At 43.9% G+C, this 27790-nt stretch overlaps 1 protein-coding gene across 2 annotated transcripts in view; it reads right to left on the reverse strand.

Annotated features, from left to right (window-relative positions):
- Window positions 1-1745: 1745 nt before the first annotated feature.
- The window catches only part of LOC138647994 (defense protein l(2)34Fc-like), a 43792-nt gene continuing 17747 nt past the window's right edge, over window positions 1746-27790 (reverse strand). The window contains exons 1-6 of one of the 2 annotated variants that reach the window (XM_069737429.1): window positions 19356-19458; window positions 18479-18687; window positions 16578-16711; window positions 15693-15793; window positions 13106-13193; window positions 1746-1984 (exon numbers count right to left, since the gene is read on the reverse strand). In XM_069737429.1, coding sequence (XP_069593530.1) covers window positions 1919-1984; window positions 13106-13193; window positions 15693-15793; window positions 16578-16711; window positions 18479-18677 — 588 coding nt within the window. In that variant the 5' untranslated portion in view covers window positions 18678-18687; window positions 19356-19458 and the 3' untranslated portion in view covers window positions 1746-1918. Of the gene's footprint in view, window positions 1985-13105; window positions 13194-15692; window positions 15794-16577; window positions 16712-18478; window positions 18688-19355; window positions 19459-27790 lie in introns of those variants that run through there. The other variant, XM_069737428.1, reaches the window with a different exon arrangement.

Genomic DNA, 27790 nt, shown 5'->3' on the forward strand with positions numbered 1-27790 from the left:
CAGTATTGTAACACTCCAATACAAACAGTTGTTTATGGATCTCTTTGACCCTAACTGATTCATTGGGGTGACACCAATTGCCAAGATTTAGTTACTGAAAGCAAATACTAACCGTTTGACATGTACATAACATCTCATATGCGAGTGAATAAAGCAGGCTCATTAGCTGAGCCTGCTCCATCAATGGTCATTGCCAGTTATGTGATACAGCTGACATTCACTTGTGTCTGCAGTGATCAAAACTAGTTCCAATTCAGACAGTTTAATTGTTAGTTGAGGCCTCCTTGTTGGCCAACTTTGTATTCCTAGGGCTTAGTAGTGTAAGGGTACTTCCTGGCTGACGTGTACTTCGGGAAACCTAGGCACCGTATACATGTGTCTCTGGGTGTGAGCGCATATGTTGGTCGGAATTGCAGGCACTCTTAGACTGCATGCTGCCATATCTTGGGGCAAGTTGGTACCCTTGGTTGTCATGAAGAATGAGCCAGATATTTAAAAAATAAACTCGTTTACTTGGTTTTGAAGCTATGCACAATAGGTAGAAGGTGAAACACTTGAATTCTTCATCTGCATTACATGGCAGAGGCATAAAGATTTCAGTTGCTGATGGTGGGAAATTCCTTGTGTAGGACATTCTGATCAAGGAGAGCAAATTGATTGTTACATCTACCATCCCTAGGAGATTGACATCTAGAATCTTTTGAAAGTCCTCCTTTTTCAGCCATTCGTTAGGGCACACAGGGATTAAAATGCCAGCATTGTTCACCAGTCCCCAGAGACCTTTGTCAGTCACAGTGTTTTCAACCCACTTGACAGCAGCACTCACACTTTTGCCATCAGTAACATTAAGAACGACAGTTTGGAGTCTACTGGAGGTCTCCTGATTTAACTCCTTAGCTGCTGCTTCTGTTAAACAAGCCGCCAGAACCTTCATTCCTCGTCCATCCAGCTGTTTAGCCAATTGTCTTCCAAATCCAGTGTCACAACCAGTGATGAAAACATATTTTTCTGAGAGATTTCCTAGGATCCGACTCTGTCTGTACCATCTGTATAATAGGATTAAACCCAATAACGCCAGTAGTGGGAGCCACATGATTGCGCTTCTGTGCTAGATTCTTTTAGGACCTCACCTTGCTGGTCTTTTGAAGCTATGCACAATAGGTAGAAGGTGAAACACTTGAATTCTTCATCTGCATTACATGGCAGAGGCATAAAGATTTCAGTTGCTGATGGTGGGAAATTACTTGTGTAGGACATTGCAGATAACAACAAGCTACGTTAATGAACTCCATCTTCTCAGTGCAGGATTACATCGGTCAAATCATCTGCAATCCCATGCTGTCCTGTCTGCATTTTCTGTTCCTTTCTCCCTGCCCAAGAGCTGTGGTATGATCAGACCATGTTCATGTACTGTCAGACACAGCGATTACACAGTACACAGCAGGGGCACATTTATAAGATTATCTCAGCACAGAAACATTTTATTTAAACACATCCAATTGTGGAAATTATTATTATTCCAAGATGTATTGATGAAAATGAACTTGTGGAAACCCCCATTAAGACACTAGCTTAGCAGCAGAAGCAGGACACTGTTTAGTTTTGTGTGTGGTTTCACAGCAGAATCCTTTTACAGAGTGAATTTGAAAAATGTTCATACTGCAAAGTCCTGAACTATAATCACTTTTCTTTTGAAAGTGGAGAAACACTTTAAGACAAAAACAATAACTGGACAGAATCTAAAATTAGACCTTAAAATTAGTTTATTCTTAAGACACTTAAAGTAAACATACAAATGCATAATGGAAATGCAGAAAATAATACTTGAGGTTTTCATACTTCACAGGGCAAGTGGAACATCCTTATAGCACCTGATGACAAGCCCTCCATACTGTCCATTAGTTTAGGTTTCCACGGGTCAGATGCTGAACAGAGCACAGAGCAGTATAGTGCTGCAGAGAACAAGCTGGCCTAATGCCGGAGCCTGAAAGACAAAACAAGGAATGTAACAAAATGGCACAACTTTCTAACATATTTCCATTTTCCCAAAGCCGTTTGCATCTCGGCTTCAGGAAAATGGCCGCCGCGATCTCCATCTGCGCACGCGCGGCATCCCGCGGCCATTTTCCTGAAGCCCCGTGCAGCAGAGCACTCCATCTGCGCACGCGCGGCCTCAGGAAGATGGCCGCCCCCACCGATGACAAGGGTAATAGCGCAGATCACGCGCTTTTTCTTCACCAGCGCGCAGTGGGTTCGGAAATTGGACATGCGCACACCACTACGCCACCAACAGAAAACTGGGGAAGAAACAGCGATGTCACCACGCCCACCTGACCTGACCAGCCTGATTGACAGGCGAAAACGGCGACTTTGGTAATGTATTTCACTGCATAGGTGGGGAATCAGGGTACACTACATACACTATTGTAACGCACAGCGCAGGCCCTATTTAACAGTATTTTTATCTCAATCTGAAAAAACGGGGTGACAGGTTCCCTTTAAACAGATTTCATTAATTTTAAGGTCCCAAACAAAATTAGAGAAATACTCCTGTCTACCAGTCCAGAGGACAAACACGTCATCTACATATAGATACCATGCTATGATCTTTCCTGACCACCACTATCTTCACCAGGGAACACGATAGTTTCCTCCCACAAGCCCAGGAGGAGATTAGCATAAGATGGCGCACAGGAACCTCCCATGGCAGTTCCCCTCCGCTGGTGGAAGTACTTACTGTCTAGGAGAAAATAGTTGTGAGTAAGAATAAACCTCATGAGGTTCAAAACAAAAGGGACATATTTGAGGACACTTTCAAGAGTGAGATAGGAAACACTTAATTCCTTGTTTTTCTCTTCGCCTATAGATTTATTTAATCTTTAAATACAGGGTGGGCCATTTTATGGATACACCTAAATAAAATGGGAATGGTTGGTGATATCACCTTCCTGTTTGTGGCACATTAGTATATGGGAGGGGAAAAACTTTTCAAGATGAGTGGTTACCATGGCGGCCATTTTGAAGTCGGCCATTTTGGATCCAACTTTATTTTTTCCAATGGGAAGAGGCTCATGTGACACATCAAACTTATTGAGAATTTCACAAGAAAAACAATGGTGTGCTTAGTTTCAAAGTAACTTTAATCTTTCATGAGTTTTTTACAAGTTTATGACCACTTATAAAATGTGTTCAAAGTGCTGCCCATTGTGTTGGATTGTCAATGCAACCCTCTTCTCCCACTTTGGACACAGTGATAGCAACACCACAGATGAAATGCTAGCACAGGCTTCCAGTATTCGTTGTTTCAGATGTTGCACATGGTATGGTGTGGTATATGGGGTGCAAAGATAGTGGGGCCATTCTTCATCAATGAAAACCTCAATGCCACTGGATATCTGAAATTGCTACATGATGATGTGTTGCCCTCTTTATACACTGAAGATGGCATGTTCCCTGAGTTTTTCCAGCAAGATGGTGAACCACCACATTATGGGTGTCAGGTGTTATGATCTGGTGGCCTAGGAGCAGCATGAGACGGACTCTGGAGAAGGTGGTCCCTGTACTGACCGCAAACCCTGATGCTAGCAGTGCAACTAGAAGTAGCCGTGGGGGGTACCTAACACTCCCTAGACCCCTCGACACAGCCTAAGAACTAACTTCTCCTAAAGACAGAAACAGGAAACCTATCTTGCCTCAGAGAAAATCCCCAAAGGATAGATAGCCCCCCACAAATATTGACTGTGAGAGAAGAGGGAAATAACATACGCAGACATGAAATCAGAATTTAGCATAGGAGGCCATACTAGCTAAAAAGAAAGAATAGAACAGAGTACTATGCGGTCAGTATAAAAACGCTAGAAAATATCCACCACAGAAAATACAAATCACCACATCTGACTAAAGACATAGAGGGTATATCTGCATCTCCAGAGACACAGCTTGGCTGCAAAAAATCCTTCACAGACAAAGCTGGACAAAACAAAACATGAAAATGCACAGAACTATATGGTCCACAGCAGGTGGACAGCAAAAACAAGGCCAGAACTTATCTTTGAAGAAATGAACAGCAGACCAGGAGAGACCAGGAATGGATGTGAATCCTCCAAAAACAATGGACAACTGGCACTGACTAAAGGATAAAGCAGGACTTAAATAGCCCAGCCCAGATTGCAAAAAATGGATACACCTGATAAATGCTGCGATCCAACTACCGCAGCACTACCACTCATAACCACCGGAGGGAGCCCAAGAGCAGAATTCACAACAGTACCCCCCCCCCTTGAGGAGGGGTCACCGAACCCTCACCAGAGCCCCCGGGCCAATCAGGATGAGCCAAATGAAAGGCACGAGCCAAATCGTCAGCATGAACATTGGAGGCAACAACCCAAGAATTATCCTCCTGGCCATAACCTTTCCATTTGACCAGATACTGAAGCTTCCGCCTCGAAAAACAAGAATCCAAAATCTTCTCAACCACATACTCCAACTCCCCATCAATCAACACCGGAGCCGGAGGATCAACAGAGGGAACAACGGGCACCACATACACCACAAAGATCTATGGAAAACATTATGGATGGAAAAAGAGGCTGGAAGGGCCAAACGAAAAGACACTGGATTGATAATCTCAGAAATCTTATAAGGACCAATAAACCGAGGCTTGAACTTAGGGGAAGAAACCTTCATAGGAACATTACGGGAAGACAACCAGACCAAATCTCTGGTACCAAAAATGCCAGGATGACCGGCCAACACAGAACAATGAACCTCAGAAATCACTTTACTAGTCCATCTATCAGGAACAAACAGTTTCCCCACTGGACAGCGGTCAGGTTTATTAGCCTGAAATTCCTGAAGAACCCGTCGTAAATCAGGGGAGATGGCAGAAAGAATAACCCCTTCCTTCAAAATGCCGACCGGCTCAAGAACCCCAGGGAAATCAGGAAAAAAACTCCTAGACAGGGCATCCGCCTTAACATTCTTAGTACCAGGAATGTATGAGACCACAAAATCAAAACGGGAGAAAAACAGGGACCATCGAGCCTGTCTAGGATTCAGCTGTTTGGCAGACTCGAGGTAAATCAGATTCTTATGATCGGTCAGGACCACAATACGGTGCTTGGCCCCCTCAAGCCAATGACGCCACTCCTCAAATGCCCACTTCATAGCCAACGACTCCCGATTGCCGACATCATAATTGCGCTCCGCAGGCAAAAACTTCCGAGAAAAGAAGGCACACTGTTTCATCAAGGAACCATCAGAATTCCTCTGAGACAAAATGGCCCCTGCCCCAATCTCAGACGCGTCAACCTCAACCTGAAATGGAAGAGAAACATTCGGCTGACGCAACACAGGGGCAGAAGTAAATCGGCGTTTAAGCTCCTGAAAGGCAGAAACAGCCGCAGAGGAACAATTTGTCACATCAGCGCCTTTCTTCGTCAAATCGGTCAGAGGTTTAACCACACTGGAGAAGTTGGCAATGAAACTATGTTACTATGGTTCTGTAGAAGGACGTAGATCTGGGTATTTATTTATTATGATGGAATATAGGCTGAACTGGATGGACAAATGTCTTTTTTCGGCCTTACTAACTATGTTACTATGTTACTATGTTACTATGAAACGACGATAAAAATTAGCAAAGCCTAAGAATTTCTGAAGGCTCTTCACAGATGTGGGCTGAATCCAATCATGAATGGCCTGAACCTTAACCAGATCCATTTCTATAGATGAGGGAGAAAAAATGAAGCCCAAAAAAGAAACCTTCTGCACTCCAAAGAGGCACTTCGACCCCTTCACAAATAAAGCATTATCACGGAGGATCTGAAATACCATCCTGACCTGTTTCACATGAGACTCCCAATCATCGGAAAAAATCAAAATATCATCCAAATATACAACCATGAATTTATCAAGATAACTCCGAAAGATATCATGCATGAAGGACTGGAACACAGATGGGGCATTAGAGAGTCCGAATGGCATCACTAGGTATTCAAAATGGCCTTCAGGCGTATTAAATGCAGTTTTCCATTCATCACCCTGTTTAATACGAATAAGATTATATGCCCCTCGAAGGTCAATCTTAGTAAACCAGCTAGCCCCCTTAATCCTAGCAAACAAATCAGTAAGCAAAGGCAAAGGGTATTGAAATTTGACCGTGATCTTATTCAAGAGGCGATAATCAATACACGGTCTCAAGGAGCCATCCTTCTTGGCAACAAAAAAAAAACCTGCTCCCAATGGTGAAGAAGATGGCCGAATATGCCCCTTCTCCAAAGACTCCTTAGTATAGCTCCGCATGGTGGCATGTTCTGGCACAGACAGGTTGAAAAGTCGACCCTTAGGGCACTTTCAACCTGGAATCAAGTCAATAGCACAATCATAGTCCCTATGTGGTGGAAGGGAACTAGATTTAGGCTCATCGAATACATCCTGGAAATCTGACAAAAACTCAGGAATTTCAGAAGAGGGGGAAGAGGAAATTGACATCAAAGGAACGTGATCATGAACCCCCTGACAACCCCAACTAGTCACAGACATGGATTTCCAATCTAACACTGGATTATGTAGCTGTAACCATGGAAAACCCAGCACCATATCATCATGCAAATTATGCAACACCAGAAAACAACAATCTTCCTGATGCCTGGTGCCATGCACATGGTCAGCTGTGTCCAAAATTGAGGTTTATTTTTAGCCAACGGTGTAGCATCAATCCCCCTTAAAGGAATAGGGTTCTGCAAAGGCTGCAAGGGAAAACCACAACGTCTGGCAAATTCTAAGTCCATTAAATTCAGAGCAGCGCCTGAATCCACAAATGCCATGACAGAAAATGACGATAATGAGCAGATCAAGGTCACAGATAACAGGAATTTTGGTTGTACAGTACTGATGGTAACAGAACTAGCGATTCTCTTGGTACGCTTAGGGCAATCAGAAATAACATGAGCAGAATCGCCGCAGTAAAAACACAACCTATTCTGACGCCTAAATCCTTGTCGTTCAGCTCTAGACAAAATCCTATCACACTGCATAGGCTCAGGGCTCCTTTCGGAGGACAACGCCACAGTGTGCACAACTCTGCGCTCGAGCAACCGCCGATGAATCTGAATGGCCAAAGACATAGAATCACTCAGACCAGCAGGCGTGGGAAACCCCACCATAACATCTTTAACGGATTCAGAAAGACCCTTTCTGAAAATTTCCGCCAAGGCATCCTCATTCCATTTAGTCAGTACAGACCATTTTCTAAATTTCTGGCAATACGATTCTGCCGCTTCTTGACCCTGACACAGGGCCAACATCTTCTCAGCTTGATCCACAGAATTAGGCTCATCATACGATAACCCCAATGCTTGAAAGAAAGAATCAACATTAAGCAAAGCAGGATTGCCAGATTCCAGGGAAAATGCCCCGTCCTGTGGGTCACCACGCAGCAAGGATATGATGATTTTAACCTGCTGAATGGGACCACCAGAAGAACGGGGTCTCAATGCAAAAAACAGTTTACAATTATTTTTGAAACTCAAAAATTTGGATCTGTCACCAAAAAACAAATCAGGAGTGGGAATCTTAGGTTCTAAGGCAGGAGTCTGAATAATAAAATCTGAAATACCCTGTACCCTAGCAGCAAGCTGATCCACCCGAGAAGCTAACTCCTGAACATTCATGTTATTACTAGGTTCCGTAGCCACCCAGAGATTAAGAGGGAAGAGAACACAAAATAGACTGGAGAAAAATAAATGGCTCAAGAGCTTCCTTCCCTTCTTCTGAGATGCATTTAACTCATTGTTGGCCAGTTGTACTGTTATGATCTGGTGGCCTAGGAGCAGCATGAGACGGACTCTGGAGAAGGTGGTCCCTGTACTGACCGCAAACCCTGAACCTAGCAGCGCAACTAGAAGTAGCCGTGGGGGGTACATAACACTCCCTAGACACAGCCTAAGAACTAACTTCCCCTAAAGACAGAAACAGGAAACCTATCTTGCCTCAGAGAAAATCCCCAAAGGATAGATAGCCCCCCACAAATATTGACTGTGAGAGGAGAGGGAAATTGTTGTGAATTCTGTTATCGAACTCCCTCCTGTGGTCATGAATGGTACTTCGGCGAGTTCTGTCCATGGACTCCCTCTGGTGGCTGTGAGTGGAGCTGCTGCTTCTGAGGTTCCTTCCACAGGTGACTTAAGCTATTCTTTAGTTGGCTGCTCTATTTAACTCCACTCAGATCGTTACTCCATACCAGCTGTCAATGTTATTGTACTGGTTCAGTTCGCTCCTGGATCTTTCTGGTGACCTGTCTACTCCAGCAGAAGCTAAGTCCCTGCTAGTTAATTATTTGTTCATTATTTTCTTGTCCAGCTTGCTATTATGATTTTGCCTTGCTAGCTGGTAGCTCTGTGATGCAGAGTGGCACCTCCGCACCGTGAGTCGGTGCGGAGGTCTTTTTGCACACTCTGCGTGGTTTTTTGTAATTTTTTGTGCTGACCGCAAATATACCTTTCCTATCCTCTGTCTGTTTAGTAAGTCTGGCCTCCCTTTGCTGAAACCTATTTCATCTTTGTGTTTGTGACTTTCATCTTACTCACAGTCAATATATGTGGGGGCTGCCTTTTCCTTTGGGGAATTTCTCTGAGGCAAGGTAGGCTTTATTTTCTATCTTTAGGGCTAGTTAGCTCTTAGGCTGTGAAGAGGCGTCTAGGTAGAGTTAGGTACGCTCCACGGCTATTTCTAGTGTGTGTGATAGGTTTAGGGGTTGCGGTCAGCAGAGTTCCCACTTCCCAGAGCTTGTCCTGTGTTGTTTTAACTATCAGGTCGTTCCGGGTGCTCCTAACCACCAGGTCCATAACAGTCCTAACCGCCAGATCCTTAACAGTACAGCTGGCCCAAAGTGTTAATGCATCTCAATAGAGGGATAAGAGAAGTTCTGAGACCATTTTTTTTTCTCTGCAGTGTGTTTTGTCTTTCTTTTCCCCTTTACCTCTGGGTGGTTCAGGACACAGGTGTAGATATGGACATTCAGGGTCTGTCCTCTTGTGTGGATCATCTCACTGCAAGGGTACAAAAACATTGACAGCTGGCATGGAGTAACGATCTGAGTGGAGTTAAATAGAGCAGCCAACTAAAGAATAGCTTAAGTCACCTGTGGAAGGAACCTCAGAAGCAGCAGCTCCACTCACAGCCACCAGAGGGAGTCCATGGACAGAACTCGCCGAAGTACCATTCATGACCACAGGAGGGAGTTCGATAACAGAATTCACAACAGGAAATAACATACGCAGACATGAAATCAGAATTTAGCATAGGAGGCCATACTAGCTAAAAAGAAAGAATAGAACAGAGTACTATGTGGTCAGTATAAAAACGCTAGAAAATATCCACCACGGAAAATACAAATCACCACATCTGACTAAAGACATGGAGGGTATATCTGCATCTCCAGAGACACAGCTTGGCTGCAAAAAATCCTTCACAGACAAAGCTGGACAAAACAAAACATGAAAATGCAAAGAACTATATTGTCCACAGCAGGTGGACAGCAAAAACAAGGCCAGAACTTATCTTTGAAGAAATGAACAGCAGACCAGGAGAGACCAGGAATGGATGTGAATCCTCCAAAAACAATGGACAACTGGCACTGACTAAAGGATAAAGCAGGACTTAAATAGCCCAGCCCAGATTGCAAAACATGGATACACCTGATAAATGCTGCGATCCAACTACCGCAGCACTACCACTCATAACCACCGGAGGGAGCCCAAGAGCAGAATTCACAACAGTCAGGTCCGAGCATTCCTACATGAACAGTTTCCTGGAAAGTGGATTGGTTGTCGTGGGCCAGTTGAATGGCCACCAAGGTCTCCCGATCTGACCCCCTTAGACTTTTATCTTTGGGGTCATCTGAAGGCAATTGTCTATGCTGTGAAGGTACGAGATGTGCAGCATCTGAAACAATGGATGCAGGAAGCCTGTGCTAGCATTTCTTCTACTTTTGAGGCACAGGGCAAAGCCCAGAAGGGAAGAAACGCCATGATCCGCTTGTTTGAGGGTGCCATGTTACATTGACAGAGCCCCTGAGGTTCCACAACAGCAGAATAACCATAAGTGACCCAATTTTACAAACTAAACCTCTGAATGAAGTCATCTAGGGGTGCAGTGATTATATTGAGACCCCAGAATTTTATACCATTGGGTAGTGATGAAAAAATAATTTACATTTTTACTACCAAGATTGTGTGTTAGCCCAAAGTTTTAAAAGAAAAATGGCATCAAAACTTGTCCCACAATTTCTGCTGTATGTAGAAATACCCCACATGTTGCTGTACAATACTGCTTAGCCATACGGAGAGACTCGGGAGGGATTGAGTGCTATTTGCCTCCTGGAGGGCAGATTTTTTAAGAATAGTTTGTGGATTCCATATAAAGAGTTAAATAAGCAGAATCCCAACTCAAGTGACCCCATTTTGGAAATTATAACCCCTTGGGAATGTAAGCAAGCAGTCTTACCAAATCAGATAGGTAAAGGAAATCCTAAATCATTCATATGTGAACATTAGTGTTGAGCGATACCGTCCGATACTTGAAAGTATCGGTATCGGATAGTATCGGCCAATACCCGAAAAATATCGGATATCGCCGATACCGATATCCGATACCAATACAAGTCAATGGGACATCAAGTATCGGAAGGTATTCTCATGGTTCCCAGGGTCTGAAGGAGAGGAAACTCTCCTTCAGGCCCTGGGATCCATAGGGAGGTGTAAAATAAAGAATAAAAATAAAAAATATTGATATATTTACCTCTCCGGCGGCCCCTGAACTCAGCGCGGGTAACCGGCAGGCTTCGTTGTTCAAAATCAGCGCTTTTAGGACCTGAGAAACACGTCCCGGCTTCTGATTGGTCGCGGGCCGCCCATGTGACCGCCACGCGACCAATCACAAGCCGCCACGTCACCGCAAGCTATTAGCGCGCTCATTTTTGAAAAATGAGCGCGTTAATGACTTTCAAAGACGTAGCGGGTTGTGATTGGTCGCGGCCGCGACCAATCACAAGCCGCGACGTCACCGCAAGCTATTAGCGCGCTCATTTTTGAAAAATGAGCGCGTTAATGACTTTCAAAGACGTAGCGGGTTGTGATTTGTCGCGGCCGCGACCAATCACAAGCCGCGACGTCACCGCAAGCTATTAACGCGCTCATTTTTAAAAATGAGCGCGTTAATGGCTTTCAAAGACGTAGCGGGTTGTGATTGGTCGCGGCCGCGACCAATCACAAGCCGCGACGTCACCGCAAGCTATTAACGCGCTCATTTTTAAAAATGAGCGCGTTAATGGCTTTCAAAGACATAGCGGCTTGTGATTGGTCGCGGCCACGCGACCAATCACAAGCCGCTATGTCTTTCAAAGCCATTAACGCGCTCATTTTTAAAAATGAGCGCGTCAATAGCTTGCGGTGACGTCGCGGCTTGTGATTGGTCGCGGCCACGCGACCAATCACAAGCCGCTATGTCTTTCAAAGCCATTAACGCGCTCATTTTTAAAAATGAGCGCGTCAATAGCTTGCGGTGACGTCGCGGCTTGTGATTGGTCGCGGCCGCGACCAATCACAACCCGCTACGTCTTTGAAAGCCATTAACGCGCTCATTTTTAAAAATGAGCGCGTTAATAGCTTGCGGTGACGTCGCGGCTTGTGATTGGTCGCGGCCGCGACCAATCACAACCCGCTACGTCTTTGAAAGCCATTAACGCGCTCATTTTTAAAAATGAGCGCGTTAATAGCTTGCGGTGACGTCGCGGCTTGTGATTGGTCGCGTGGCCGCGACCAATCACAAGCCGCTACGTCTTTGAAAGTCATTAACGCGCTCATTTTTCAAAAATGAGCGCGCTAATAGCTTGCGGTGACGTCGCGGCTTGTGATTGGTCGCGTGGCGGTCACATGGGCGGCCCGCGACCAATCAGAAGCCGGGACGTGTTTCTCAGGTCCTAAAAGCGCTGATTTTGAACAACGAAGCCTGCCGGTTACCCGCGGACTCACCAGGGGCCGCCGGAGAGGTAAATATATCAATATTTTTTATTTTAATTCTTTATTTTACACATCTCTATGTATCCGATACCGATACCCGATACCACAAAAATATCGGATCTCGGTATCGGAATTCCGATACCGCAAGTATCGGCCGATACCCGATACTTGCGGTATCGGAATGCTCAACACTAGTGAACATAAATTCCATTTAAAAATAACCTTTAATATTCAAATTCTAAAATCACCAGCCCGGTGAAATCATTGGTAAAATAACAGAAATATATATGACCTTATAGTTGCCTACCAAGATCCTACATGGCCTATTGTCACCCTTGTCTGGCTGTGGAGGTTGGCACCCTAAGAAACGATTTTTTGGCAACCCCACTCACCGTGGACTATCCCTCACTCCCCTATAATGACCCTACCAACATAGGTGGGAAAACAATATAATAAAGAGAGCAGAGATGAAAAAAAGATATGTTATATTGTACAATTTCCCTACAGGAATGTTTGTAGAGCCAACATAAATAATATCAAATCTTAACCAACAACATGTCCAAAGTCTTCCAAAGTACACAACATAGTTTGACTGTAGAAATATAAACATGGCCAAACTTCCCTGTAAACAGATACACAATAAAAAAAAGTAGAGAGTGTGATTTAGCATGAGTTGGAGACACCCCGATGCGTTTCCCCGTTATCACGGTTCATCAGGAGGTAGCATGGACATTCAAGATGCCGGATACCATAATGATAGCTGACATGACCTCCAACTCATCCTAAGTCACACTCTCTATTTTTTTTATTACTGTGGACCATCAGTACAAAGTGATTGCATCACATTGTCCTAATGGAAGTGCACAGGGAGCCCACTCCCTGCGTGGTCTCCTCGATATCGCTGTCACTGTTGACAGCGGCATCAGAGGGGCTAAGTGCCTGTGATCGGTACTGTTCGTAGGCGTTGCTGCAGGTTGTTAGTTCAAACATAGAGCGTGAGCCCCCGTGATCGCGGCACTGTATATGTACGGCTATTTGCGGGAACGGAAGTGGTTAAGCACATATATATTTTACAGTTCTATTACCAAAAGTTGAGATCCTTCACCAGCAAGTGGGATGATATCACTAAGCACATTTGTCCAAAATTTGATCTTCACTTCCACAACTGTAGCCCTTTAAAATATAAGAAAAATCATGTTTACCAGCTTGCATTGTTGCAATGTGATTCAATAAACTTACTATCAACTTAGATGGCCAGTATGATTAAAATACTGCTCAGAAATAAAGGGAACACTAAAATACCACATCCTAGATATCACTGAATGAAATATTCCAATTGCAGATCTTTATTCATTACATACATAGTGGAATACATTGAGAACAGTAAAACATAAAAATTATCAATGCAAATCATAATTACTATCCCATGTTGGTCTGGATTTGCAATGGTACTCAAAATCAAAGTGTTAAATCAAATTACAGGCTGATCCAACTTCAGTGGAAATGCTTCAAGGCAAGGAATTTCGGCTCAGTAGTTTGTGTGGCCTCTACGTTTCTGTACGACCTCCCTATGATGTCTGGGCATGCTTCTGATGAGGTGGTGGATGTTCTTCTGAGACATCTCCTCCCAGACCTGGATTAAAGCAGCAGTCAACTTCAGGACAGTCTGTGGTGCAACGTGGCATTGGCGGATGGAAAGAGACATGATGTCCCAGATGTGCTCAATTGAATTCAGGTCTGGGGAACAGTGAGGCCAGTCCAAAGGATCAATGCCTTCAACATACAGGAACTGCTGACACATTTAAGCCATATGAGGCCTAGCTTGCCCATGCATCAGAAGGAACCCAGGGCCCACTGGACCTGCATATGGTCTCACAATGGGTCTAAGGATCTCATCTTGGTACCTAATGGCAGTCAGGGTACCTTTGGCTAGCACATGGAGGGCTGTGCGGCCCTTCAAAGAAATGCTTCCCCAGACCATTACTGACCTACTGCCACTCCAGTCATGCTGAAGGATGTTACAGGTAGCAGAGTATTCTCCACGGTGTCTCCAGACTCTGTCATGTCTGTGACATGTGCTCACTGTGAACCTGCTCTCATCCGTGAAGTTCACAGGGCACCAATGTCAATTCTGCCAATGTTGGTGTTCTCTGGCAAATGTCAATCACCCTGCACTGTGTTGGGCTGTAAGCACAACATCCACTTGTGGAGGTTGGGACCTCATACCACCCTCATGGAATCTGTTTCTGATAGTTTGAGTAGACACAAGGATGTTAGTGGCATGCTGGAGGTCACTTTGCAAGGCTCTGGCACTGCTCCTCCTGTTCCTCCTTGCACAGAGGAGAAGGTAGCAGTTCAGCAGCTGGGTCATTGCCCTCCTATGGCCACCTCCATGTTTCCTGATGTGTTGACCTGTCTCCTGGTATCTGCTCCTTGCTCTGGACACTGTACTGACAGATACAGCTACCTTTCTTGCCAAAGCTTGCATTGATGTGCCATCCTGGATGTGCTGTACTACCTGAGCAACTTCTGTGGGTTGTACTGTAGACACCACCTCATGCTATTGAACCTCTAGGGATGAGAACAATGACAAAATGAAAAGTGACCCAAAAAACAGTCAAAAAGAATGATAAAAGAGAAATGGTCTTTGGTCACCGCCTGCAGAAACACTCCTTTATTGTGGTTGTCTGGCTACTTGCCTATCATTTCTACCTGTTGTCTGTTCCATTTGCACAATAGCAGGATATGCAAATTGCCTCTTCTGAGAAAAAGAGGACTTAAACTCTATAGCGCCACCTGTTGGAAGTAGCGATCCTACAAGTCACAATCAACCCTTTATCAAGTCGTGCTATATGACTTAGGATAAAAGCCAAATCAATATATCAATTCGCAGACACGGTGTTTCGGGCTGTTGGCCCTCGTCAGTGCGAAGCATGAGAACTGATTTGGCTAGGTGAGAGGCTCTGGACTGGGGTCTAAGGGGTATCGTTTCTCCTTATGGAGAGTGAAATACCAGCTCTGGCTTGTCAAGGTAAGGAGGCTTATTCGCCGTGCAATGCTCCTCTAGGAGGTGGCGCTGTAGAGTTTAAGTCCTCTTTTTCTCAGAAGAGGCAATTTGCATATTATATTTCCCAGAGGAGCATTGCACGGCGAATAAGCCTCCTTACCTTGACAAGCCAGAGATGGTATGTCACTCTCCATAAGGAGAAACGATACCCCTTAGGGTATGTGTCCACGTTCAGGATTGCATCAGGATTTGGTCAGGATTTTCCATCAGTTTTTGTAAGCCAAAACCAGGAGTGGATGATAAATATAGAAGTGGTGCATATGTTTCTATTATACTTTTCCGCTAATTGTTCCACTCCTGGTTTTGGCTTACAAATACTGATGAAAAATCCTGATGAAATCCTGATGCAATCCTGAACGTGGACACATACCCTTAGACCACAATAGCAGGAGAAATTGATTCACAATCAGTGCTGCTTCATAACTGGACAGATGTATTTCACACAAGTGTGATTGAGTTGTAGTTATATTGTGTTGTTTAAGTGTTCCCTTTATTTTTTTGAGCAGTGTATATGTGTGTGGCCATGTAAATCTTACTAAAGCAGAATGCACAATTGGATAAAATTTATAGGACACATCCGTAATATCATAAAAACCCAACATTACCTGAATTGTATATTTGTAGAAGCTTTCTTTGGAGGAAGCCAAATTACTGATATATTTGATTTCATAGCGGCATTTGTGTGAGTTACTGCTGTGTGTTGGAACTTCATGAAATACAAGCAAATAAAATATAATTAAGATTAATCAGATAATAATTCTAACATATAAATCCATTAAAATGTGAACATGTTTTATATTCTATCGGCACTGTCCCATTGTCCTGGTGCATTGGCTCCTCGTATACTGCTAGACATTGAGTGGAATGGTTATGGGGATACAAATCGACCGAACCAAGGGTAAGATGAGCAGCTCAATGGTTATCACCCCACAAAAGATATGGCATGGGAAAACATCACTATCAAGTTAAAAATGTGAAATGGATTTTTACTTTATGTTCAGTGTTTATAGAGTGGAATAGAAAATTAAATATAGTACAAAGATAAAACAATCTACAACTAATGGGGCACATAGTCTTTGGTTATTTGCTAAGGATGAAGCTCAGACTTAAAGGGGAATTATCAGGCGGTTCACGCTGCCCAAATTACGTGCAGCATGAATCACAGTCTGGCCACCGACAAGTACATTATTCTCTGAAATGCTATGCTATTTGAAAAAATATATACATTAAACTTTAGTGCCACTAATTTAGTGACACATTGTTGCACCTCCGTATTGGCATTTATTAGTAGTTATGTTGGCATTTATTAGTTGCAATTAATATATTGCCGCTTTATGACATCCATAGAATTGCTCTGGGACTAAAAAGACCCTTGCAATGCCCAAAGGAAACGGCTGAATGATAACATTTTTCTTGCTGTCTTCATAGGAATAAGGAATTCTGTGCACCTACAATGGAGAAGAGACTTGGTATACCTAGACTGAACTTACTTCAGGTGTAGAACACAGGGTCTGTGAATCCGTGCCATTGATGAATGTACCCTGGGGGTTATCCCCACTAGGTGCACGAGCCTGGATCATAAAACCTTTGAAGTCGGTTCCACCAGGTGCTTTGCTAAGAGTGACTACAAAATAAGAAACAAAATGTAAATACAGTATACACTCAATAATAGCGTGAAATTCAGGAATTATCCATCAAAGGAACACTTGAGTAAGGACAATGGTGCAGGAATGGAATCAGACTCATAAAATTATTCCTGGACTGAATCCTTGTATGCAACACCTCCCCATTTGGTGGTGGATGCTGCACGGGGGCACAAAGAACACAATTTTTCATTAGTTTAGTTCAGATCCAGGAAAAGAGAACAGACAGAGCATTATTGAGACATGTAAGAAAAATAAACGTCGCAGTTCCCTGTTTGTGTTTCCGCATTTCATCATTAGTTGCTTTACGTTAGCTCAGAAGCTGAAGAAATATCTGTCAAAAGGTATCTTAAGGTTCCTGAATCCTGACCTCTGGAATTTTGTGCACAACATCAAGGAACCTATATATTTAATACAGTCATTTCCTGAAATTTCTGATCTTCATCTTCCTCTATGAGTTTGCTCATCTCGTGATTATAGAAATGAGCAGCACTAGAGCATGACGGGTCCACACCATCAGAATTAGTCTCTGATAGCCTGGATATGCAAATTGCCTCTTCTGAGAAAAAGAGGACTTAAGGCCCCTTCACATTAAGCGACGCTGCAGTGATACCGACAACGATCCGGATCGCTGCAGCGTCGCTGTTTGGTCGCTGGAGAGCTGTCACACAGACAGCTCTACAGCGACCAACGATGCCGGTAACCAGGGTAAACATCGGGTAACTAAGCGCAGGGCCGCGCTAAGTAACCCGATGTTTACCCCGGTTACCATGCTAAAAGTAAAAAAAAACAAACACTACATACTTACCTACCGCTGTCTGTCCTCCAGCGCTGCGCTCTGCTTCTCTGCTCTCCTCCTGTACTGGCTGTGAGCCGGAAAGCAGAGCGGTGACGTCACCGCTCTGCTTTCCGGCTCACAGCCAGTACAGGAGGAGTGCAGAGCACAGCGCTGGAGGACAGACAGCAGTAGGTAAGTATGTAGTGTTTGTTTTTTTTACTTTTAGCATGGTAACCAGGGTAAACATCGGGTTACTAAGCGCGGCCCTGCGCTTAGTTACCCGATGTTTACCCTGGTTACCAGTGAAGACATCGCTGGATCGGTGTCACACACGCCGATCCAGCGATGTCAGCAGGAGTCCAGCGACGAAATAAAGTTCTGGACTTTATTCAGCGACCAACGATCTCCCAGCAGGGGCCTGATCGTTGGTCGCTGTCACACATAACGATTTCATTAACGATATCGTTGCTACGTCACAAATAGCAACGATATCGTTAACAATATCGTTATGTGTGAAGGTACCTTTAAACTCTATAGCACCACCTGTTGCAAGTAGCGATCCTACAAGTCACAATCAACCCTTTAACGTGTCGTGCAATATGACTTAGGATAAAAGCCAAATTAGTATCTCAATTCGCAGACACGCTGTTTCGGGCTGTTGACCCTCGTCAGTGCAAAGCATGAGAACTAATTTGGCTAGATGAGAGGCTCTGGACTGGGGTCTAAGGGGTATCGTTTCTCCTTATGGAGAGTGACATACCATCTCTGGCTTGTCATGGTAAGGAGGCTTATTCGCCGTGCAATGCTCCTCTGGGAAATATAATATGCAAATTGATAGCCTGGAGTAACTTATCGATTGTGAAGTCAACAGAAAATTAGATAATAAATTAGTTTACAAATTCATTACTGTCAAATATTGATCTCATGCCTCAAATCTTCTAGCTCATTCCTAAATATGTTGATCCATTACCTCTAAATCCTAATATTCCTGTGTAGTTGACACTAGAAAAGCTGAGACTATATGGAGGGAAGGTAGTCTGAGGATTGACACCATGGGATGGCACCATTGATGAGCAAGATGCTTCAACTTTTCCATTTGGAAACCCATCAGAATACATGGGAAGAAACACAAGTGACAGTAAGGTAAAGATTCTCACGTGAAGTCCCATCTCAGCAATCCTGTGGATAGAAATTTAAATTATATTACTCTGCATATAAAAAGCAGGTTCTTCAATATGTAATCTCATATAACTGATATGTACTCTCATATAACAAATATGTATTCTCATATAACTTATATGTACTCACATATAACTTACTGTCAATGTACTCTCATATAATCATTATGTACTCTAATACAATCAATATGTATTCTCATATAACAGATATGTACTCTCATATAACCAATATGTACTCTTATATAACAAATATGCACTCTCATATAACCAATATGTACTCTTATATAACAAATATGCACTCTCATGTAACCAATATGTACTCTCATATAACCAGTATATGCTCTTATATAGTCATTATGTGCTCTCATATAACCAATATGTGCTCTCATATAATCATTATGCACTCTCATATAACAAATACGTCCTCTCATATAACCAATATGTACTCTCATACAACCAATATGTACTATCATATCATTATGTGCTCTCATAAAACTAATATGTACACTAATATAACCAGTATATGCTCTTATATAGTCATTATGTGCTCTCATATAACTAACATGTACTCTCATATAACCAATATGTGCTCTCATATAACCAACATGTATTCTCATATAACCAATATGTACTGTCGTAAAGAAGTTGGCTTGTCGTAAACCACATGACCTAGCAACGTGTGATTGCCTTCCTTTGTACCAGGGACTTTTGTGTGCCGTGTGGTGTGGCGGGATGTGGGTTCCCTTCTTGTTCCTCTTCCCTCAGGTTCATGGTTCGTTCTTCGACCCCTATGAGATAAGGAACATAAGTATGGAGGCTAGTGCCTCATTCAACTGCTTTGACCAGTCATTTCTGCTGAGTGTGGCTATTTTCCATGCAGGTCTCTATATCAGTACATGCCATGCACGATGTACTCGAGCCCTTGTCTCTTGAGGTCGCTTCCATGGCTCTATTGTACTTTGCATTGAGTGTCTCCCCTTGGTCTGGCCCACCTTTGGGGACAACACTGATGCATGTGTACTTTTCCATCTTTGTACCGTTGTGACATTTTTTCCTCTGTATTGTGGAGCTGAGCTTTGGTACTCAGGTCCATAGACACTTGATGGTGTATTTATTCTATTTTTTGACTGGTTATCTTTCTTACGGTATTTCCCTCCATAGGACAATTCTTGCTATCATATTGATATACTTACCCTGTTGCTTATGTATGCTCGTAGTGAACATTTGCATTTTTTTACCACCTATAGCACTTGGTCATTACTGCTACTGTGTATTTGCACATATGATGATTGGAGGACTTTTTTGCATACAAGTCTTGTGATTACATTAAAGTCATTACATATTTCAAATTTTTAATGTCTATTTTGCTGTTTATCAGAGATGTTCCCATGCTCAGGTGCCGGTTTTACTATGCACTCCACCGGGTATGGGGTGCGTGGTTGGGTATTCCTTTGGCACCTGAATATAGCCTTACTTGTCTGCATTTATGTGCATTAGTACATCTATTTTCATTTGATTGGTTGCCATTGCGCAGGCGCTGTGTTTATGCGTTAATCATCTGTTGCCTAGTGCCGGTCACTTCCGGGTTTAGGATACCGACGCCTGCGCAGACCTAGCCGCTGTAAGCATGACGTTATTACATGTCGCCTGTGTCTATGTGCGGGCGCGACTTGTATGCGTCCACACACACCATTGTTGCTAAGCGCCGTTTAGTTCCGGCATCAGCACGCCGGCGCCTGCGCAGTTGGTACCGCTGGTTAATGATAGATGCCTTACGTCCATCTCTGCTCCACCAGGTTCAGGTGAATAAACACAGCTGCATCAAGTTAGACGCCATGATTTAAGGTATTTATACATGGGCATTTGTAGCGAAAACTACACCCCTGATGAAGCCACCGCTGTGGCGACACACATAGGGTATTCGCTCCTTCTTTGTGCCTGTTTGTACTAACATTGGGCTATTATACCCAACTTTTTTCAGGGGAATTGGCCAGCTTGCATGCTTTGTACATAGGTAGTTGGTTTATTTAGAGTGCAATATTATGACTTTGTACTTATATTTTAGCATTGGGGCACCTAGGGTTATTATGCCTGCCATAAATCGCATCATTTTGTGATTAAGATTATCATTTGTATGTAGCCTCATGCTATATTTGTATATATTTGTTTTTACTTACATGAGTGTTACCACCCTACGTGCATTATTTCTGTTTGCCATTTATTTTTCATGGCCTGACTACAGGCCTTTTGGGCCTTTTTAGAGTTGTTATACTGCATGCATTATTGGCTTGTGTACCTCAGTACCCTTAATTCTCCTATATATGCGATTTATATGGCAGTTATGTGTCTGTGTGCATGGTTTGCTTTGACAATATATACCTGTAAATATGCTGTCCATATAGGAGTTTGAGGATTATTCATATACACATATTTCTTCTTTTTTTCCCCTTCTGATTTGTATACAGGCATTTGCCTCATTTTAGGCAATGTTCTAAATTGTTTTTAGATGTTTTTAATGTTTATGTCCTGTGTTACACGTTAATAAAGTTGTGTTTGTTGCACAAATCCTTGCTGTCTGGTGATCCCCAATGTATATGGCCTTTGCTGTTTCTTTTCTTTTGTACATGTTCATATTCTCAGGTCAGGGTTGGATCCCAGCTTTTTATATTCATTGTTGCCCCCATACTATATTAATTCAATATGTACTGTTGTATAACCAATATGTACTCTCACATAACAAATATGTACTCTCATGTAACCGATATGTACTCTCATATAATCAATATGTACTCTCATATAACCAATATGTGCTCTCTAATAATCATTATGTGCTCTCATATAATCAATATGTATTCTCGTAGAAAGCAATATTTTCCAGTGCAAAGCCAGGAAAAGATTATAAGGCTGACCATTCATACACCCTTGAAGGCACCAACTGGAGTGCCTCATGAAAACAAATAGGAAAGTGTAGACACTTCTACACTCAGAAAGACTTTGCACAAAGTGCAAAGCCAGGAAAAAAAATAATAAGTAGGGCAATTCAGTCATCTATAGATCCTTAAAGGCAACAACTGGCAGGCCTCATTCATATGCTCTTATTAGTGATGAGCGAGTATACTCGGTACTCGAGATTTCCCGAGCACACTCGGGTGTCCTCCGGGTATTTGTAAGTACTCAGAGATTTTGTTTTCAGTGCCGCAGCTGAATGATTTACTGTTGTGAATTCTGTGGCTGAGTTCACTTCTGTGGTCACAAGTGGTATTGCAGTCTCTGGGCTTCCTCCCTCAGGTGTTTTGGTGAGCTCGTTGGCTGCCTTGCTATTTAGCTCCACCTGAGTCTGTCTTCCTTGCTCCTTGTCAATGTTCCAGTGTTGGATCTGAGCTACTGCATCTTTCCTTGGGCCTGCTGCTCTGCTAGATAAGTGCTTCTAGTTTGTTTTCTGTTTTTTCTGTCCAGCTTGCTATTAACTTTTGCTGGAAGCTCTGAGAAGCAAAGGGGTGCACTGCCGTGCTGTTAGTTCGGCACGGTGGGTCTTTTTGCCCCTTTGCGTGGTTTTCGTTTTAGGGTTTTTTGTAGACTGCATAGTTCTCTTTGCTATCCTCGCTCTGTCTAGAATATCGGGCCTCACTTTGCTGAATCTATTTCATTCCTACGTTTGTCTTTTCATCTTGCTAACAGTCATTATATGTGGGGGGCTGCCTATTCCTTTGGGGTATTTCTCTGAGGTAAGTCAGGCTTGTATTTCTATCTTCAGGCTAGTCAGCTCCTCAGGCAGTGCCGAGTTGCATAGGTAGTGATAGGCGCAATCCACTGCTGCTTATAGTTGTGTGAGGATAGATCAGGTACTGCAGTCTACAGAGATTCCACGTCTCAGAGCTCGTCCTATTGTTTTTGGTTATTGCCAGATCTCTGTATGTGCGCTGATTACTGCACGCTGTGTTGCCTGATTGCCAGCCATAACAGTACAAGGAGCCCCACCAATGATTCCCAATAGAGGGAAAAAAGAAATCCTGACATCATTTTTTTTTCTTAGCTCTGTCTTCAGTCTTTTTTTTCCCCTAGACATTAGAGTGCTTCAGGACACAGCTGTGGACATGGATATTCAGGCTCTGTGCTCCTCAATGGATAATCTCGTTGTAAATGTACAAAAGATTCAAGATACTATTGATCAGAAATCGATGCTAGAACCAAGAATTCCGATTCCTGATTTGTTTTTTGGTGACAGAACTAAGTTCCTGAGCTTCAGAAATAATTGTAAGCTATTTTTGGCCTTGAAACCTCATTCTTCTGGTAATCCTATTCAACAGGTTTTGATTATTATTTCTTTTTTGCGCGGCGACCCACAGGACTGGGCGTTTTCTCTTGCACCAGGAGATTCTGCATTGAGTAATGTTGATGCATTTTTCCAGGCGCTGGGATTGCTTTACGATGAGCCTAATTCAGTGGATCAGGCTGAGAAAAATCTGCTGGCTTTATGCCAGGGTCAGGATGATGTAGAAGTATATTGTCAGAAATTTAGGAAGTGGTCAGTACTCACTCTGTGGAATGAATCTGCACTAGCGGCTTTGTTCAGAAAGGGTCTCTCTGAAGCTCTTAAGGATGTAATGGTGGGATTTCCTATGCCTGCTGGTTTGAATGAGTCTATGTCCTTGGCCATTCAGATCGGTCGTCGCTTGCGCGAGCGTAAATCTGTGCACCATCTGGCGGTATTGTCTGAGAGTAAACCTGAGCCTATGCAGTGCGACAGGACTATGACTAAAGTAGAACGGCAAGAACACAGACGTCTGAACAGACTGTGTTTCTATTGTGGTGATTCTACTCATGCTATTTCTAATTGTCCTAAACGCACTAGGCGGTTCGATAGCTCTGCCGTTATTGGTACTGTACAGTCCAAATTCCTTTTGTCCATTACCTTAATGTGCTCTTTGTCATCGTATTCTGTCATGGCGTTTGTGGATTCAGGCGCTGCCCTGAATCTGATGGATTTGGATTATGCTAAACGTTGTGGATTTTTCTTGGAGCCTTTGCGGTGTCCTATTCCGTTGAGAGGAATTGATGCTACACCTTTGGCCAAGAATAAGCCTCAGTACTGGGCCCAGCTGACCATGTGCATGGCTCCTGCACATCAGGAAGTTATTCGCTTTCTGGTACTGCATAATTTGCATGATGTGGTCGTGTTGGGGTTGCCATGGCTACAAACCCATAATCCAGTATTGGATTGGAACTCTATGTCGGTAACCAGCTGGGGTTGTCAGGGAGTACATGGTGATGTTCCATTTTTGTCTATTTCGTCATCCATTCCTTCTGACATCCCAGAGTTCTTGTCGGACTTTCAGGATGTATTTGAAGAGTCCAAGTCTGATGCCCTACCTCCGCATAGGAATTGTGATTGTGCTATCGATTTGATTCCTGGTAGTAAATTCCCTAAGGGTCGTTTATTTAATTTGTCCGTACCTGAACACACCGCTATGCGCAGTTATGTGAAGGAGTCCCTGGAGAAGGGACATATTCGCCCATCGTCGTCACCATTGGGAGCAGGGTTCTTTTTTGTAGCCAAGAAGGATGGTTCGCTAAGACCGTGTATTGATTACCGCCTTCTTAATAAGATCACTGTTAAGTTTCAGTATCCCTTGCCATTGATTTCTGACTTGTTTGCTCGGATTAAGGGGGCTAGTTGGTTTACTAAGATTGATCTTCGTGGTGCGTATAATCTGGTGAGAATCAGGCAGGGAGATGAATGGAAAACGGCATTTAATACGCCCGAGGGTCATTTTGAGTATCTGGTGATGCCGTTCGGACTTGCCAATGCTCCATCTGTTTTTCAGTCTTTTATGCATGACATTTTCCGTGAGTATCTGGATAAATTCTTGATTGTTTACTTGGATGACATTTTGATCTTCTCAGATGATTGGGAGTCTCATGTGAAGCAAGTCAGAATGGTTTTCCAGGTACTGCGTGCTAATTCCTTGTTCGTGAAGGGATCAAAGTGTCTCTTCGGTGTGCAGAAAGTTTCATTTTTGGGGTTCATCTTTTCCCCTTCTACTATCGAGATGGATCCGGTTAAGGTTCAGGCCATCCAGGATTGGACTCAGCCGACTTCTCTAAAAAGTCTGCAGAAATTCCTGGGCTTTGCTAATTTTTATCGTCGCTTCATCTGTAATTTTTCTAGCATTGCCAGACCATTGACCGATTTGACCAAGAAGGGTGCTGATTTGGTTAATTGGTCTTCTGCTGCCGTGGAAGCTTTTCAGGAGATGAAGCGTCGTTTTTGCTGTGCCCCTGTGTTGTGTCAACCTGATGTTTCTCTTCCGTTCCAGGTCGAGGTTGATGCTTCTGAGATTGGAGCAGGGGCGGTTTTGTCACAGAGAGGTTCTGGTTGGTCAGTGTTCAAACCATGTGCTTTCTTTTCCAGGAAATTTTCTGCTGCTGAGCGTAATTATGATGTGGGCAACCGAGAGTTGCTGGCCATGAAGTGGGCATTCGAGGAGTGGCGTCATTGGCTTGAGGGTGCTAAGCATCGCGTGGTGGTTTTGACTGATCATAAGAACCTTACTTATCTTGAGTCTGCCAAGCGCTTGAATCCTAGACAGGCCCGTTGGTCGTTATTTTTTGCTCGTTTTGATTTTGTGATTTCATACCTTCCGGGCTATAAAAATGTGAAGGCGGATGCTCTGTCTAGGAGTTTTGTGCCCGACTCTCCGGGGTTATCTGAGCCGGCGAGTATCCTCAAGGAAGGAGTCATTGTGTCTGCCATCTCCCCTGATTTGCGGAGAGTGTTGCAGAAATTTCAGGCTAATAAACCTGATCGTTGTCAGGCCGAGAAACTGTTCGTCCCTGATAGGTGGACTAGTAAAGTTATCTCTGAACTTCATTGTTCGGTGCTGGCCGGTCATCCAGGAATCTTTGGTACCAGGGAGTTGGTTGCTAGATCCTTCTGGTGGCCGTCTCTGTCACGGGATGTGCGTGCTTTTGTGCAGTCCTGTGGAATTTGTGCTAGGGCTAAGCCCTGCTGTTCACGTGCCAGTGGGTTGCTTTTGCCCTTGCCGGTCCCGAAGAGGCCTTGGACACATATTTCGATGGATTTCATTTCTGACCTTCCCGTTTCTCAAAAAATGTCGGTCATTTGGGTGGTCTGTGATCGCTTTTCTAAAATGGTCCATCTGGTGCCCTTGGTTAAATTGCCTTCCTCCTCTGATTTGGTGCCTTTGTTCTTCCAGCATGTGGTTCGTTTACATGGCATTCCTGAGAATATTGTTTCTGACAGAGGTTCCCAGTTTGTCTCGAGGTTCTGGCGAGCCTTTTGTGGTAGGATGGGCATTGAACTATCTTTCTCCTCGGCCTTCCATCCTCAGACTAATGGCCAGACCGAACGAACCAATCAGACCTTGGAAACATATCTGAGATGTTTTGTTTCCGCTGACCAGGATGATTGGGTGTCATTTTTGCCGTTGGCTGAGTTCGCCCTTAATAATCGGGCCAGCTCGGCTACCTTGGTCTCTCCATTTTTCTGCAATTCTGGGTTCCATCCTCGTTTCTCTTCAGGACAGGTTGAGTCTTCGGACTGTCCTGGTGTGGATTCTGTGGTGGACAGGTTGCAGCAGATCTGGACTCAGGTAGTGGACAATTTGACCTTGTCCCAGGAGAAGGCTCAGCTTTTCGCTAATCGCAGACGCCGTGTGGGACCCCGACTTCGTGTTGGGGATCTGGTTTGGTTATCTTCTCGTCATATTCCTATGAAGGTTTCCTCTCCTAAATTTAAACCTCGTTTTATTGGTCCGTATAGGATTTCTGAGATTCTCAATCCGGTGTCTTTTCGTCTGACCCTCCCAGACTCCTTTTCCATACATAATGTATTCCATAGGTCGTTGTTGAGGAGATACGTGGCACCTATGGTTCCATCTGTGGAGCCTCCTGCCCCTGTTTTGGTGGAGGGGGAATTGGAGTATATTGTGGAGAAGATTTTGGATTCTCGTGTCTCTAGACGGAAACTCCAGTATCTGGTCAAATGGAAGGGTTATGCTCAGGAAGATAATTCCTGGGTTTTTGCCTCTGATGTCCATGCCCCAGATCTTGTTCGTGCCTTTCATGTGGCTCATCCTGGTCGGCCTGGGGGTTCTGGTGAGGGTTCGGTGACCCCTCCTCAAGGGGGGGGTACTGTTGTGAATTCTGTGGCTGAGTTCACTTCTGTGGTCACAAGTGGTATTGCAGTCTCTGGGCTTCCTCCCTCAGGTGTTTTGGTGAGCTCGTTGGCTGCCTTGCTATTTAGCTCCACCTGAGTCTGTCTTCCTTGCTCCTTGTCAATGTTCCAGTGTTGGATCTGAGCTACTGCATCTTTCCTTGGGCCTGCTGCTCTGCTAGATAAGTGCTTCTAGTTTGTTTTCTGTTTTTTCTGTCCAGCTTGCTATTAACTTTTGCTGGAAGCTCTGAGAAGCAAAGGGGTGCACCGCCGTGCTGTTAGTTCGGCACGGTGGGTCTTTTTGCCCCTTTGCGTGGTTTTCGTTTTAGGGTTTTTTGTAGACTGCATAGTTCTCTTTGCTATCCTCGCTCTGTCTAGAATATCGGGCCTCACTTTGCTGAATCTATTTCATTCCTACGTTTGTCTTTTCATCTTGCTAACAGTCATTATATGTGGGGGGCTGCCTATTCCTTTGGGGTATTTCTCTGAGGTAAGTCAGGCTTGTATTTCTATCTTCAGGCTAGTCAGCTCCTCAGGCAGTGCCGAGTTGCATAGGTAGTGATAGGCGCAATCCACTGCTGCTTATAGTTGTGTGAGGATAGATCAGGTACTGCAGTCTACAGAGATTCCACGTCTCAGAGCTCGTCCTATTGTTTTTGGTTATTGCCAGATCTCTGTATGTGCGCTGATTACTGCACGCTGTGTTGCCTGATTGCCAGCCATAACAATTTACATCTGTTCGCCAGCATAAGTACATGCGGGGGTTTCCTGGTTGCTAGGGAATCCCCACATGTACTTATGCTGGCTAACATATGTAAATCATTCACTTGCGGCACTGAAAACGAAATCTCCGAGTACTTACAAATACTCGGAGGACACCCGAGCGTGCTCGGGAAATCTCGAGTACCAAGTATACTCACTCATCACT

Source organism: Ranitomeya imitator, chromosome 8 (assembly GCF_032444005.1).
Source record: "Ranitomeya imitator isolate aRanImi1 chromosome 8, aRanImi1.pri, whole genome shotgun sequence".
Lineage (NCBI taxonomy): Eukaryota > Metazoa > Chordata > Amphibia > Anura > Dendrobatidae > Ranitomeya > Ranitomeya imitator.